Source organism: Aptenodytes forsteri, unplaced genomic scaffold (genome assembly GCF_000699145.1).
Source record: "Aptenodytes forsteri isolate BGI_AS27 unplaced genomic scaffold, ASM69914v1 Scaffold270, whole genome shotgun sequence".
NCBI lineage: Eukaryota > Metazoa > Chordata > Aves > Sphenisciformes > Spheniscidae > Aptenodytes > Aptenodytes forsteri.
Genome location: NW_008794631.1, coordinates 2,048,123 through 2,064,887, shown reverse-complemented (window position 1 = coordinate 2,064,887; position 16,765 = coordinate 2,048,123). Strand labels below are relative to the sequence as shown.

The following is a 16,765-nucleotide window of genomic DNA, read 5'->3' as shown; positions in this document are numbered from 1 at the left end:
TTGCTTTGCTTGCGTGCATGGCTTTTGCTTTACCTATTAAACTGTTCTTATCTCAACCCATGAGTTTTCTCACTTTTACCTTTCTGATTCTCTCCCCCATCCCACCAAGGGGGCAGTGAGCGAGCGGCTGCGTGGGGCTTAGTTGCCGGCTGGGGTTAAACCACAACATCCTGTCAGTCACACATCAACTGCAGCACTCGCTGCTGTTGGGCACTTGGTTTTTTGTGTGTGTGTATGAAAGACAGGGTGAATATCAGCTCTCCTGATGCCACTGACTCAGCAACTGTCACTACCGCTTTCAAGCTCTTCTCCATCTTCTGGCTTTGGCTGACAGGCTCTTGGCAGGCCAGGGCTGAGGCAGCTGCTGCTCCCGTCTCCTCCTGCCACTGGCACCACCAGGGCGCTTGCAGCTCTTCCAGTCTGCTGCCGCCTGAGTCATGGCTCTCAAATGGAAGGCAGCCAAGATGCTATCCTCTCCTTTGTCATCTTACGGTTTAAGTGGTTTTCTGCTCAAATGGAGGGCTTCTAAGGCTCCCGCTTCTGGGGATCTAGCTGCCCCTGTGCCAGGAGCAGAGAATTACATGACTGTAGGTCATATACAAGGAGGACATCATCCCTCAGTCTTTGCCTGTTAAGATGCAGGCTGGAATTTCTGAAAGGTCCCTGTGCTCAGCAGTTCCCTGCTGGCACAGCATGTGTAATGTGATTATGAAAGGATGCGCACACGACCTCGGATTGGGTACCAAGTCTCTGCCGTGCATTCAAAATACGGGGATGATTTAATTTCAGTTTACTGCAGAGGATGCAGAGGTGGGGTAAGGAAACTACCCCCCCATCTTGCCTTCTTGGAAAAGTTCCAGCACATGTGGTAACAGATGTAAGTCTGCTGATTTGGAAAAAATGTGACTGGTGCTACCGAGTCAGAATTTAGCTAACGGACCACAGGTTGGACAGAAAGAGGCCATTTCTTGAGATGTGTATTACTTGGTGGGAGAGAATGCAAATCTAGGCTCTCCCATATTTTCATTACAATTTCTCAGGGAATGGAAGATGGCACAGTTCCTGCTGTGTATAAAAGAAAGCAAAGGGGAACAATGACTATATTGTATGTTAGGGAAGTTGTACGATTGCCTCTATTTTATTAATGAATAGAGCTAGTACAGCCGAGATCTCTTAGGACCAGGGTCACACCACCATCTTTAACTTCTCCTGCAACGTATCAGAGTAAGCTTCCAAAGCTGTGGCTATATTAAGCTGTATCATTCCGTACATGATGTTGAGAGGTACTGTAATGTGTTCAGTACAGGGGAAATACTTTCTAAAGAAAATAAAATAAATTTTTTATTATGAGGGTGGTGAAGCACTAGAACAGGTTGCCCAGAGAGGTGGTGGATGCCCCATCCCTGGAAACATTCCAGGTCAGGTTGGATGGGGCTCTGAGCAACCTGATCTAGTTGAAGATGTCCCTGCCCACGGCCGGGGGGGTTGGACTAGATGACCCTTAGAGGTCCCTTCCAAACCAAACCATTCTATGATTCTATGAAGATTCAGTAGGTGTTTAAACAGAGAGGACTTGCGTAATGAAGCCAGAAGAGCTAGACTGCTATACTGATACTTGTGCTTGCAATTTGCAGAGAGTGGGAATGTGACCTAAAGCCAGTCTGGAGAGGTGTTCCTTAAGTGCTTCTGAGGCATGGGGCTGGTAGCAAGAAAACTTGATTTTGCAAGATGGCTAAGTCTGCTTTTAAAATCCAAGATTAAGATCTAGCTTGCTTTTGATTTTCTGTGCCTGGAGCAGCTCACAGAGAATTCCAAGAGAGATTATTTTAGACGAGCCATGCTAGCTTTGACGTGAAACAGCAGGCTAGAAGTGGAGTAGTACACAAAGTAAGATCTGAAAATGGGCTGAAGTTATGGCTGTGTACTATTAGCTTGTGAAACTATCTGTTACTACAAAGATGAGAAACTTTACCTCAGATATATTAACTTAAAACATTCTTCCCATTCCACAAAGGATAAAAAACCAGTAAGGATATAGAATATTTTGTAACAATACAAAAATCCATTAAGAAGAAACACTTTGCCTGAATTGGGTGAATAAAGCATTTTTACTGAAGAAAAATATATGTATGAAAAACTTCTGTCAAAGTCTGTAGCATATGAGTAAGATCCTTGAAAGTACAGCTGAGACTGAAATACCTTCTTTGAAAAAAGAAAAGGCAACACAAACGCACACTGCTTATTCACAGAACGTTTACATCTTCAATTTTACAAAATAGCCACATTTTTCTAAAATGCTCCTCTGAAATGCCTGATTAAAAGACAGTGAACCATAGTATCCCATCAGCAGCAGTTTATCACATCTATAAATCCAATTGAAATCTAGTTATAATAGGAGTGTGAGACAATAAAGAACAGCATAAGACCAGTAAAAGGAGCTTCTAGTTGACAATGGATACCATGTATATTTCGAAATACCAAAATGAAGATAAAAGTCTTAAATTAAATTAAACAGTTCTGTAAATGAGTAATAAACACATCTAAGATAGCACACGTGCGCTCTTCTGTCCAGTTGCCTCCTGGAAGGAATGGAGTGACTTGAGCCTGCAATTTACAGGATTTTCTGTAGGATGGAGTTGGCAACTTCCAGGGATTCATCTTTCACCAAGACAATATCGTAAGAGTCCATATATTTTTCCAAAAGCTCATCTACCTAATTGCAGAAGGGATAAAGAGAAAGACTCACTTAGTTTTAGAATTAATTATTGAAAGACTTTTTCTCATTAAAATGCTGCCCAGTCTTTCCATCAAATTCAGGGAATGAGCCATGCAAATATGTGTCGCTCCTATGAGTGAATTCCACAGGATGACAGAGTAGGAGTAGCCTGTTGTAACTGTGTGCGCATTCCAGGATGTAATACCTCACGTTTATTCCAGGATCTCATACATAACGATACTGAAAGAAAAACTACTTCCTCAGCTTCCCAAAAGGCAGAGAGAAATAGAAAACTGAAGTTTTCTCTCTCCTGAATGCAAACGGATGTGCATTATAACTTAGCAAACAATCAGTTCTGTGTCTCCTCAAAAAAAAAAAAAAAAAAAAGGAGATACTGCCTTACTTTCTTATTTGGAAGATTATAATTTTGCTCAATTATCAATCCAGTATTGAAAGGAGGGGGAGGAGCCAGGAATTTAAAAGAATTAATTTCTCTAGCTTCTGAATTTTACTTCTCAACAAAATATCTTTTCGGAAGTAGTTCAGTACAAAACCCAAAGCAATTTACATTTGTGTTTTTGTAGCTAATGGATTAGAAAAAAAACTCGAGGCAAGAAATCCATGAAAAATGTTTGAAATCTCAAAACAAATACCGGCCAAACACTTGGTTTGATACCTGAAGCTTATTATAATGAACCTCTTTCTAACTTACAGTATTTCACTCAAAGTTCAAAAGGTTATAAGGCTACTTACTTTATCATTGAGATAGCCAATCTTAAGAATGTGTTCAACGTTTGCTACTCCATCTGCCATGCTCAAGTCTCCTTGGGAATCACCCAGCAGGATGATATTACTGTTGTCTTTTAGTTGTTTGAAGTACTCTGTATTCTTCAAGGCACCATCATGTTTGTTGTAAACATGAATCAATTCTCCTTTAAATCCTTTTAATATTCCCTATAAAAAAACCCACTGAAGTTATTTCTAGTATCATATAGACAAGATAGAATCTAGAATGAAATAGGTGATACTACTCTTGAACTAACATTGAACTATGTAACCTCTAACGATGAACAAGATAAATTACTGTTAAATAACGTAATGACTGTAATAGCACTGTTAAGACTAGACAGACAGCGATCCTCCCTGCTTGGAGGAGGAGGAGTGCTGTACTGGGCTGAGTGTGAGGTTGTCGTTAACGGAAATGAATGTTACCTTAGTCACACCACACTAACAGTGTTTGAACTGTTATCCTCTGCTTGTTTTTTGCCTGGGGGAGTGCTGAGTATGCAATTCTCATTTTCTATGTGGCAGGGTAGATGGCTACATCTGTTGCATTAAAATGTTCATCTTGTAGTATATATAAATAGCTACTAAATACCACAAACAGTCATGTTTGATAAGAATGTGTTATTTCATACGTACATTTTCATCAAAATCCATGAAATTGGAAACCACTTTGACATTAGAATGGTAGACCCCAGCCTGGTGGATAACTTCTTCAAGAATGTCGCCAATCCCAGCAGAAAATATGAACACAGGAATATTATGTTCACTGAGCTTATCAAAGAAGTTCTCGTATCCTTCTCTGTAACACAGGATGTGAATACAAATCAAATCTCAAATAAAGAAAGCCAAGAAAAGTCGGAGTTTTCAGAAGACATTCACATCATCTTCCCAAAAGAAAATTAATTTTCTCTGAGCATTTCCCTTTATTTCCTTTGCCTCACCTTTTCAGGTTAGCAAGAACCATCAATTTAACACAAGGCACGTAGTTTGAGTAAGAAACTCTTGCATCAAGCTGTTTGTTTGGTCTTGAGCTGTATAATTTCCCCCCCCAAACATCTAATCATGTTTTAAAGACTTAAAAACAGTTCCCCCTCCCCAAACACCCCAGAAAAAGCAAGCAACTAGTAGAACTCTCTCTAGCTACTGTCAGGCTGTACATTTCCTTTCAATATTCCTTGCTTAAATATTTGACTTTCTATAGGATTATTACAATAAAACAGATTTAGTTTTGTTCTGAAATCCTGAAAACATTTATTGTCACTCTTTCCTGAAAGCTTTTTAGTTTTCAGTACCCAATCAAAACTACGTGTAGTATTCCAGGAACAAGATAATATTATCTCTATACACCTTCTCCACACAGACATTGATTGGTAGAATTTTACATTTTTTAAAAAAATGATGAAAATTTTTGAGGGAATTTTAGCCTGTGAATGAAGATTCAATCCACATGGACTCAGGCTTTCAAACAAGCAGAGACGGTGTGCTTGTGTGTTTTGCTAAAGACAAGAATTTAGCCAGTATGATAAACAAACACTTCCACAAATTAAGTCTTAGCATCTTGTTTCAGTAGTCCAAAATTTACAGACAATTTTGGAGAACTTTAAAAGAGATGGGAGCCACAGCACATTTCAAGCAAGGATTTTGCTGGCTTTTAAATTTGTCTTTAGCCATAAAGGAAGAACAATATTCAATACAACATATGAAACATATTCCTCAAGTCACTGCATTTTTATCTCAGATAAAACTATTATAGGGAATATTTTTCAAAGGAACAAAGTTGAACTCTACATTCCCCTTACAAAAAAAGAGCCACCAGTGAAATTTCAAGAGGATGAAAGTCTACAGAAATGAAGTGTGTAGAGATGGGACTCAAACTTTTTTTAAAATTTTTTTAAGATCTCTAATGTATACAGTGTGATCATTGTAAGCATTTAGCTACAAAATACGAATAAAGTGGGGGCATTAAGAGCTCACTATGTTCCAAGATTACGGTGTCACATTTGCAGGAATGTGTGTGTGTTTGTTTGTTTGTTCGTTTTTCCCCTGAAAACACACAGTAAGAATCTACAGAAAATGCTCCGAAACAGTATTGTTCAAATCAAAAGGAACTTACTTCAGCATAACATCAGATTCCCTCACAATTTCTGCAAACTTATCCTTTTGTAAGCCTTGTTCAATGAGTAGTGCATGAGATTTATTGTACCTAGAATATAAACAAAAAATGGGTCGAAATTGACTTATTAAGATTCACCTTTCATTAAATCTCATGATGAAAAGCATCCTGTATGGTTAATTCTCGATCATTCAAGTTAACAGCAAAGCAAAACCAGTTGTTGCACAACACTCAGAGAGATTAATTCAGTTAATGTGTTACCTAAAAGCTAATTACTGCCATTAGTTTGCTTTTAAAAACTTATTAAATCTAATCTCAGTACAATTTGAAGATGGGAGGTGTCTCTTACCATTCTACCATATATGGATATTTTTCTTCAACAGTGAGAGCTGGATCAATTTCAATAGCATAATAGGTTTCTTTCAGCTGCAACAACTGAAGGGAAAAAACCACCAGATGTTTAATGTATTTTTATAAAATAAAATATTTATTTTTATAAAATAACACTTGGTATTTGATCTAACCAATCAAAATAACTTTCTTCATTCTGATTACATTATTTAGATAAAATGGAATCTGAAATGCTCTTTGAACAAAGAGTTAGCTTGTAGATATATCTAAGAAGAAAAAGTGACTGCTGTTAAACTGAACTACATGCTACTATCAAGAACACAAATATTTCTGTTCACTTCTATTAGTGATGGGATGTCTTGCAGTCAAGTGAGAAAGCTCAGAGAGCTTTAAGGATTTGAAAGTATCCCTTGTCTTGTCATGCTGCGTAATTCAACACACAGTACAGCCAGGGAACGATAACAGTTGTCTGTACAACAAACCAACAGCTAGTAGGTTTTCTGTTTACCTTTTTCCGACATTCCTCTGTGATGAGCTTAGAGTTATCAATGATGTCTGGGGGGGTGAAAAAAAAGTGTTAAACAAGATGGTATATTTCTTTCACTTTGCTCTACAACACTGTAAATGGCATAGATGACAATGTTTGATGACATACCACTGTGTTTCCTCAGAACTTTTACCAGCAACCAGTAAAAGACACATTTTTCTTCATAAGCATGAAGATGTATTACTGTCCTTCCCCTCATCTCTGAATTAAAAGGTCAGTTGCAAGTTCTCTTATCTGTTTCTTGACATTTAACTGCTTCTGAAATCATTGTGAAGCATCCTATGTGTTTTAAGATTCCCACTTCATTAGTAAATGGATTCTCTTTCTTTGTTCTAAAAGGCTACAGGATAAAAATGCCAAGAATTCTGAGGAGTTTACTATCTGGTTCTTGCAGGCGTCAGGACTACTATGGGCTCTTAAAAAATAAAAGTCAACCCTACCATATCTAGCCACTAACATCTTATAGTTCAGAACTTAATGTTTTAATTGTGAATGACAACTTACCTGATTTTAATTCACACAGATTGTGATTAAAATATATATACATAAAAACACATATAGACAGTCACTAGAATACTTCTTCATTAGGATGTACAGGTTAGGTAACAAGTCAATATAGAATCTCACACATTAGGGAATAAATTGGATAGAAAATTAAAATCTAGGAGAAACTAAAAGGAGTGAACAAACCAATCATTATTTAAAAAAAAAAAAGTACTCACTATGACAAGTTGGACATCTTTTTCCATTGTAGGAAAATCTACTTAATGTCATATCAAAATCTGTAATAATCTATTTAAGGAAAGAAAAAGCAAAACTGTCTTACAACATGGAGGGACAAAATAAAGAATGGCTAGAAATTCTGAATGATCAACAATAGTTGTAGCTGAGTAGCATATGTGTCACAGAAATCTCCCTATTTTATTGAACTATTGTAATGGAAGTCAGAATATCCCATAAGAATAACTTTTTTTCTACCAAAACTGTTTATCTAATTCCTTTGGTCAGAATATTTCCTGAAATTACTAAGCTTATATGTTTATATCATTTACTTAACTAGTGTCTGGCTGAATTACAGTTGAATCAACAAGGGCTATTAAAAGAGTTAACAGATGTCTAAGTTTTGGAGATTTCTTTTTAGCATAGAGCAACAATTACATGATTGCTTTCATTCCGAACTGGTTACATCTTCTACTATCTTTACCTGAAGTTTGGCAGCTCCGCCTTTGATGAGGCCACAAATAATCTCCTCTACTCTCCCTGGGTCCTTAATATGGACAGTCTTCTTCTGAAATTCTGGCATCTATGAAGAATAAGAACAAAGACAGAAATATACTTACAGAGGAAAACTTACTAGTAATACCTCCTATCCATCAGATTGGAAGCTCTGCATCTATAAACAGTTTCACGTGACATCAAGACATGCTCAGGACAGGAAGGCAAGTTAAGAGTAAGAAGAAACAGAAAATACTCTGGATGTATTAACTGATGACTGTATATAGTTCTGTTTGCTTTCAACATCTGTTTTCATTTCCTTCCCTACTATCAAATTATTCAATAAGCTGACACTCACAGAAAGGATAATTGTATTTGTAGGAAATAAGGGAGATATATAGAAACAGGACATATAGGATCACCTTGTGGTTCAAGTATGTCACTGGGAGATGGTGACCCTTAAAACTAGCTCTTTGTGCAATTAACATGCCCTTGAAGTTTCACCATAGATGAAGAAGACAGGCTGATTTTAGACACGCGTTGTTTTGTTGGGAATGCTGCATGTGTCAACTGAGTACTCCAATACAGCAAGGCCGGATAGTAATTCCTGCTCCCTAGCCAGTCCATCAGTAATTTTCCATTACCTATTTTACTGCACACTTTTGAAATAACACATGCTATCACACCACATATTCCTTTTGAATGAAGAATATTTCTTGAATATTATGATAAATGCTGAATTTGGTAAAAAAGGAAAAAAACCACACAAACCCCCCACCCCTCCCCAAACAACACCCTCCCCCCCAAGCCTTTACTTACTCTAAAAGTTTCTCTTCAACCTTGCAGAAATAGTAAACGAACTACTTATTGACAGAAATTTCAAAATTTAGTATGTATTTTCTTCCTTTATAATCATGTATGGACTCTTTCTAAAGCAAAGGCATCAGACATTTGCAATCTGTTTACGTGGGCATTTATGAGTAGTAAATATTATTTTCTGTGTATAGAATGTCAGAGATGATGAAGTGCTAGGAATTACATTTTTCACATTCTGATCATTCAGCTTCCCTTTTCTTATACCTAGTATGTAATCTTTGCTGCAATGACCTAATTAAAAAAAAAACCAAAAAAACCAGCTTCTATTTAGCTCCTATTTCCAGACACATTTCTGGAACCACAGTTCTCTAATCACCAATTGTTAAGAAGTCACACAACACTCCTTCTTCCTGCTCTTGAAGCTACTAAGCCTTTTGTTTATTAGTAACAACCAACTTGAAGTCAAATTGCAATTAGGTTATCATTTAAGAAAAAGATGACATTTTAAAGTCTTGCAAACACACGCATTTGTAACAGAAGACACTTGTGTGTCAGGGAAAAGAAGGAGCTGGAGGTACCTTTCAACATTGGTTCTAGTTCACTCTGCCCTCAGGTAGGAGCAAACGTGTTGTAAAAAAGGAAAAACACCACACAAACCCCCCACCCCTCCCCAAACAACACCCTCCCCCCCAAGCCTTTACTTACTCTAAAAGTTTCTCTTCAACCTTGCAGAAATAGTAAACGAACTACTTATTGACAGAAATTTCAAAATTTAGTATGTATTTTCTTCCTTTATAATCATGTATGGACTCTTTCTAAAGCAAAGGCATCAGACATTTGCAATCTGTTTACGTGGGCATTTATGAGTAGTAAATATTATTTTCTGTGTATAGAATGTCAGAGATGATGAAGTGCTAGGAATTACATTTTTCACATTCTGATCATTCAGCTTCCCTTTTCTTATACCTAGTATGTAATCTTTGCTGCAATGACCTAATTAAAAAAAAAACCAAAAAAACCAGCTTCTATTTAGCTCCTATTTCCAGACACATTTCTGGAACCACAGTTCTCTAATCACCAATTGTTAAGAAGTCACACAACACTCCTTCTTCCTGCTCTTGAAGCTACTAAGCCTTTTGTTTATTAGTAACAACCAACTTGAAGTCAAATTGCAATTAGGTTATCATTTAAGAAAAAGATGACATTTTAAAGTCTTGCAAACACACGCATTTGTAACAGAAGACACTTGTGTGTCAGGGAAAAGAAGGAGCTGGAGGTACCTTTCAACATTGGTTCTAGTTCACTCTGCCCTCAGGTAGGAGCAAACTATTACAGCTACATTAGTCTTGGCAGATACTTGTCTAACCCATTCTTCAAAACCTTCGCTCACATATTCCTCGCTTTCCTCAACCACGTATTTCAGTGCTCAACTATATTTATGTTCAGAAAAATTTGCTTAACCTCTACTTAACCTTCCTTACTGTAATTTTAGGTCATTCAACTTGGAGGAAATTACACTTTTTCACAGGTGCTCACAGATATTTTTCCCTTCTTCCTGAACTAAAGAACCCCAATTTCTTTAATTCTTCTTTTGCGGAGCTCAATTTTCTAAACCTCTGACAATTCTTGATGTCCTGGCCCATCCATTTGAACCATATCATTCTTAAAACACAGCATCCATAACTGGGTATAACCTTTCTGCTCTGCTCTTTTCAGGCCTTAGCTGAAGGGCTACTTTGGCCCATGTCTTCAGAAAATATCTTTGCATATACATTTGAATACACTTACTTTGTTAGCAGCAATATGGTGATAATGATTCAAATTCAGTTGGTAATAAACAAATATTCTTCAAAATTACTCCTAGGCAGAAATAGGTAGTTGCACAGAGCGCTAAATTTTACATTGAGTCTTGCTGGATTGTATCTTTTCTTCCACATCAGTGCTCCTATTTTTCAATATAACAAGTAATTCTAATCCCCAGTATGCTTACTGCTACTTTTTGGCTGATATCCTCAAAGACACTAATGAAAACAGAAAATAGAATCCTTCTAAAACCCTAATCACGAGTCTCTGATAATTTTCCAAGGTTTTCCACCCATCCAAAAAGTTTCACCTATACCAGAATATCCTGCCAAAAATTCTTAAGTCATGACAGGGTATTTACTACTTCTTTGCTTTGTAAGTCTCATAAAAAAAAAAACTGGATTCATTTCACTCAGTTTGGAAGAGTTAAGGTTTTCCTTTGCCATCCTATGGCAAAGACATTTTCTGTAAAAATGGTACCTCCTAAACCAAGACAGTTGTTCTCTATGTGGTTGCAGTGCCTTGTTACTTTTATTAGCAGAGCAAATTCAGAAAAGGTACATTAGGATTGGCTTCCAACTATCAGCTACATCCCAAACTGGGAATCATTGAGAAAGCTAACGAGTGTTAAAAAAAAAAAATTCCTGAAAAATACCTGTTAAAGAATTCCCTAATCTTTTGAGAAATACATCTACAAAGCATTTATAGATATTTATTCACAATTATCAGCAGAAGTATGTCAACTGATCTAGCTTCACAAAATAAAACATTAACAATCTGTAACTCTTTAAAGGTATTTCATGGTTATTTCTTTTGTATGTTACACAGTGCTGGTAAACAAAAGTAATCTTACCACTTGTTTGGTGGGTATATGGCATTTTTTCTCTATAACGAAAGATAAAGCAATTTGACTCTGTTTTGTAATTTTTTCACTGTAAATTGACTAATTGAATTCCTTTGACTTTCAGGAGGGAAATTATATATTTATTTTTAGACTTGGAATGCAAAAATTAAACAAGGTGAAATCTAAATGTTTTGTAAGAAGTAGTTCAAACATTATTTGGTTTACTTAGATACTAAGCAACAGACTTCCTAATATAACTGATTTAAACAGAACAGATGTTGGGGGAGATGGAGAGATCAGAGGGAGAGACTGTATGAGGAAAGTTGGATTGCTTACTACTGTTTTATTTCAGACTGAGGCCTTTCGTAAGTTTTTGAAACAACCTGAGGAAAAACCTCCTTAGTAAACACTTCAGTAGATGATGTTAAACGAGACATTGCTTAAGATTCTGAGTATGATGAAAGCTTCCTGCTTTGATGTTGTAAACTGGTACTCCTACTCAAGATCAGTTTTTAAGGTTCATTTATTTCTAATGCATCTTTCATTTTTACACAAGAATTGAAGTCAGGTGAAGAGTATTTTAATTTAGGGGGGAAAAAAAGTGTTCTGCAGCACCTATAACCCAGACAATTTCAGTCTCACAAGCACTTTCATTGGCAAAAACAAGTCTTCATTGTGGATAGGGCCTCTGATAAAGCCTCAGACAAGTATGGTTAGTCAAAGTAGCCACTGTCCCCATCACTAGTTCCTTGTATTCATATTTGCAACTGAACGTTAATTAGCAATTCTTTTATTTAGGCTTTATCATTATTATATTAGAATTAAACAAAACTGTCTAATAAGCAGTCACCAGTTTTCTGGCAAACTGTCTCCTTCAATGTCTTACACGTCTGCCCAGTCTAGCTGTTGGGTTTTTGTGTCATATTTGCCATTCTTCAGAGTTGAAAGAGACAAGCCGATTCAAGTTGGAAAGAACTGATAAGACAGATGAAAGAACAAAGAGTGAAAAAATGCCAATAAGAAAAGTTCAGTCAATTTGATAATATTTGTCTTTCTATTAATTGTTTAAGAGAGCTCTAGGAGTCAACTCAGTATATACAAAAGGCCCAAAATTCTGATGCAGCAGTTGACTGGGAAGAACACATACGGAGAAACAACCAAATAAAATACTCCACAGCAACTAACAAAGGCAAGAAAGCTTTACATACAGGACTAAAACTATATAAGCACAGGAAAAGGAATTCATATTTCACCGTGACATCTGAAAGAATCACTTAAGTGCCCCTATTTATTCTGTCATTTTATAAAAGTGTGAGAAGAGTTTTGCTTTCTTACCAAGGACAGCTATATCTTACTGAAATAGCTCAGAGACCAGTATCTCTTTTCAAAACACATGTTAAAAGATGACAACTCCCAAGGGTAATTTGTGGTTGGCATATACAATGGCCAGAAACACATTCAAGTTTCTAGTCTCTGACATTTTTTAAGGAGCCTTCAAAGAGAAGCAAGGAGAACAAAACCGAAAAAGATTATTTTAAAGGTTGAGCTTAATTTGATTTATGAAAAGGAACAAAAGATCTGCTTGTTTGTGATAGCAGGTAACTGGAATAAGGATGTAGGAAATTCTTTTGTAGCTAACGATGTTATAGTCATACCTTGATGAATGAACAGTAATGGATTCACGCAGGTTTGGAAATCCCCCAGTCCTACAAACCACAGAATGGGTCATTTACAACAAAGATAGTTCTGAAAATTACAAGTCTATTTAGTACATGAGACATACATCTGTGTAGCTGGGTTAAATAAAGAGGAAAAGTATTTACTGTAAAGAACATACTGAATTCTAGTTTTGAAATAAAGTTTCTTATACACAATTGGATAGGAAGAGTGCAAATAGAGATGCTTTTATGTTGTATCTGGGTGCTGCTTACATATATTGTTTTCTTAGTATTTGAGACAGTGTATATCTAAATGCATGCTGCATCAATTGGATTATTAAACAAGAGTTGGTGATAATCACTAAAATGAAAGGCAGGTATCTAAGTGAATTCACAGATGCCATAGTAGGCATTTCCAATCAGGTATCCTAGGGAATTAATAACTGATTGGGTGCACAAGGTGTAATGTCATATTCTGGAGTTAAGATTATACTGAACTTTACTGAGTGCTGGACGTAGAGCAGTTACTTCCCTTCCCAACAACCTAAGTCCCTATGATTAAAAAAAAAAAAAAGTCCAATAAAAGAGTAGCTAATACAAAGAAAATTCATATAAAGGACGACTGTGGGACCTTCTGTTGTTTTCACTATCTGTAATTTTAAGTTGGGAAGGATGAGCTGATGAATGACTTGCTATCTTAACTACATGGAGATATGTCTCATTTTGCAATCAAATCCAGATACACAGCCTGAAATATTACTAGTAATAAATAAAAATATAAGAGGTTATCATCATAAGTCTGCTAAGTAATGTTTTGACCAAGGACATAAAAAAACGGGGCAAAGTCTTTTTATACTGATACCCTGTAAGCCTACGCTACTTGGCAAATACAAAGTTTTCTTATTTTACAAAGACTAATCTAGTATGGATACCTCCCAAAAATAACTGCTAAGAAAACACCCTGCATTATGGATGGATAAAATTTTAAGGGAACTTCTCTATAATTCTCAGTGATTGATAGAGTACTTTGTTAGGTGTCAGTAATTCCGAATAATAGTAAGGACTGTTCTCACACTTACGAACTTATTAAAAATATTCCACAAAATATTTGACACACCAGAGTGGGCTGACAAGGAGAGGGAACTATTAACGTTATTTCTGAACAAGGAAAATGCAAATCAAAGTGATAAAATGGGTAGGGTTCAATTATTTGTAAATTTTATTTCTAGTCTATGGTGATAGCTTCCAGGTAAAAGAGTATAAACCAAGAATAAATGACATTTATTTTGGGAACTGCAAATGCTTAATTCCAAGGTCTGAGACTAGCTATCACACATACTTACTTACGGACATGTACCAAAAAGGCATCAGTGATAGCTGTGAAATTTGACACCCTGGCAAGCTACAGAAAATTGGTTTCAGTGTTCTTGGTGGCAGAAAGTAAGAGTTTGGTAAAATTATAAAGAAAAGGGGCACATTCCTTAATTTACTTTTACATCTTATTTTTCACTCCCTTTTTCTTTTTGATATTATTACAGAACATTACTCTCATCTACTTACTCTAGAAAACAAAGCTTACGAAAAAACTTTTGAAAAGCACGCAGGCTTCTTCATGTAACTTCTGCTATTTGCAATGTATGAGTTCCGTGAAGTGGGGGAGCCGTAACAAAACCCACAGAATGGGAGTGTGTGTGTATCTTTTCCTCCATCTATATATGCTCATATATAGCTACATGTGCTCATATGCTCATATATGTATAAACCAAGTTTTGGTTTTAATTCAGACAATTTGAATTTTGGTCCGTGAGTGCAAGAGAGGTTTCTCTTAGCAGCCCCAGCTGTTAGTAGGCTTATCTTTTAGACAGGAACATTAAAAGCTACTGGACACGAGTGTAGTCACATCAGTCACTCCATTATGTGCAGCTAGTCAGGAGAACTGCACTAGTGATTGTGCAGTCTGCTAGCATAACCTGAGCTCAGGACAGATATTTATTAATTTATAATTACCAAAACCAAAAACATAACACGTTTTATATTCATATGATGTAAACTCAAATGTGGCAAGAAATCCTTAGTAACTAGCAATTACCAAATTACTCTTTTGGTAGTTTTGCCAAGAAATAGCCTTAGGACTACTTATCTAAAAAGTAAACAAGCAAATGTTGTTATGGAAATGAAACAACAGAACATTGAGTATCTTCACAGTTGCTTGATAATATGCTGCAAAACTAGATCCCCAGCACAGGTTATATGAAGTAACTGGAAGTGGCTTCACTACCTAAGCTATTTCAAGAAATGGAATAGGATGCATACTAAAAATAATTTTTCCTGGTTTATTTTGTTTAATTATTTACATATTTTTACATTTAATGTGCTGGATTCTGATATTTAGTTTGGGAAAAAAAAAAACATATAAAAAATCTGGAGAGAGAGCGTTCACAGAAAACATGACAACAGTGTTTCCTCTTGTGCTTTTATAGGAGAGTACCTGTGCGTTGAGCTTAGGGCACTCCTGATTCTTCTGTCCTTGATTTTGTCCTACTGCAACAGCATAGGTGGCAAGCAGAGTCCAGAGACGCAGGGCTTGCATACAGGCTGCCAACAAAAACCAACCAAATCCTTTTAAGAATTGGTCTGCTATAGTATGTGATCTTTGCTATTCCTGCTGTACAGAAATAAAAGCAGACATGCATGGTACATAGCTACGTCACTCTGAAAATACCCACACTTAAGACTACCCTGATACATATTTAAAAGTAGACGAATGTTTAAGTTGAATTAACCTATTCAATAAAAACTGGTAAATATATTTATTCCTTCAGTGCTGTTGCCAATTCCGTGCTATCAATTTTTTTTTTTTAAAATACAGTTTGTCACAATAAACAACTGTAAGTAATGCCTCAGCTCATAACCCTGGCTTAAAAATGCAGGCAGAAGACAGAGTCAGTACTGTTGACAGAAGCTGTGCACACTTACCAGAGGGTTTTGCAGGAGCAGCTGCAGAAGCAAAAGAAAATTCCTCTTGCTTGAGAAACACTAATATAGCAGCACAAAGTGCAGTTGAGGGCGTTTCCAAATACAGCCTGACTAATCCCGGTGCAAAACCCCAGGGTCCTGTGACGCACATCAGCAATGCACAGCAGTTTGTTATGCTCAGCAGTACAGCCTGACAGGCTTACAGATGATCAGCTGGTGTACCAACAACAAAACCTTTGACCTTCACTGAATGAACAGCTTTCATGGATGCAGTAGGCACATTTGGACTGCTCTAACAGAGGAAGGCACTTGTTTTTCAAAGCATAAGTTTACTACTTTGTTACTTTTTAACCCTTTAACAAAATCATTCTAAGTATTTTAGGATTTCCTGTTGCAGAGTGCCACAAATTTCTTACGGCTCATTGACATGGTCTCATTAACGTCTACAAGGGAGCACACATTTATTTGTGTAGAAACAGCAAATTAATTATTTAATTACTCTTTGCTTTGACTTTAATTATCTATGTGATACTGAAACAGGAAATCAAGGAGGCTTGTTTGTCAGGATTTTTGAGACAAGGCAAACGCAACATGCTTTCAGAAGTTTGTCATTAGGCATGTTGCCTGATCAAAGACAGTAACTAGGTGACACAGAAGATGTATTTAAAAGGAATTTTTTTTACTGTGAGAGGATGAAGGAAGTATGGTGTAATCTTATTTACACTTTGAAGTTGTGTAAATGCTTGGAAGTGTCATGTGAAGTTAACTCTTGCTATAGCAACAGTACAAGCTTCCCTATACTATCCCATAATTCATGTTCAACCATAGGTTTATGATCACTATTTCAGGCTGCCAGAACTAACCACAAACATCAGACCAATTCATATGTGGCCATGAATGTGACCAATGCAATCATCAGAACTGAAGCAAGGGCAGGGTA

At 36.5% G+C, this 16,765-nt stretch overlaps 1 protein-coding gene across 4 annotated transcripts in view; it reads right to left on the bottom strand.

Moving 5' to 3' along the window:
* Positions 1-2,089: 2,089 nt before the first annotated feature.
* NT5C3A (5'-nucleotidase, cytosolic IIIA) overlaps positions 2,090-16,765 on the bottom strand; it is a 29,674-nt gene continuing 14,998 nt past the window's right edge. The window contains exons 1-10 of one of the 4 annotated variants that reach the window (XM_009273474.2): positions 15,826-15,985; positions 15,338-15,444; positions 7,718-7,816; positions 7,236-7,305; positions 6,475-6,521; positions 5,965-6,050; positions 5,616-5,705; positions 4,139-4,301; positions 3,470-3,670; positions 2,090-2,713 (exon numbers count right to left, since the gene is read on the bottom strand). In XM_009273474.2, the coding sequence (XP_009271749.2) occupies positions 2,612-2,713; positions 3,470-3,670; positions 4,139-4,301; positions 5,616-5,705; positions 5,965-6,050; positions 6,475-6,521; positions 7,236-7,305; positions 7,718-7,816; positions 15,338-15,444; positions 15,826-15,976 (1,116 nt within the window). In that variant the 5' untranslated portion in view covers positions 15,977-15,985 and the 3' untranslated portion in view covers positions 2,090-2,611. Of the gene's footprint in view, positions 2,714-3,469; positions 3,671-4,138; positions 4,302-5,615; positions 5,706-5,964; positions 6,051-6,474; positions 6,522-7,235; positions 7,306-7,717; positions 7,817-12,846; positions 12,898-15,337; positions 15,445-15,825; positions 15,986-16,765 lie in introns of those variants that run through there. The other 3 variants (XM_009273476.2, XM_019470541.1, XM_009273475.2) reach the window with 3 other exon arrangements.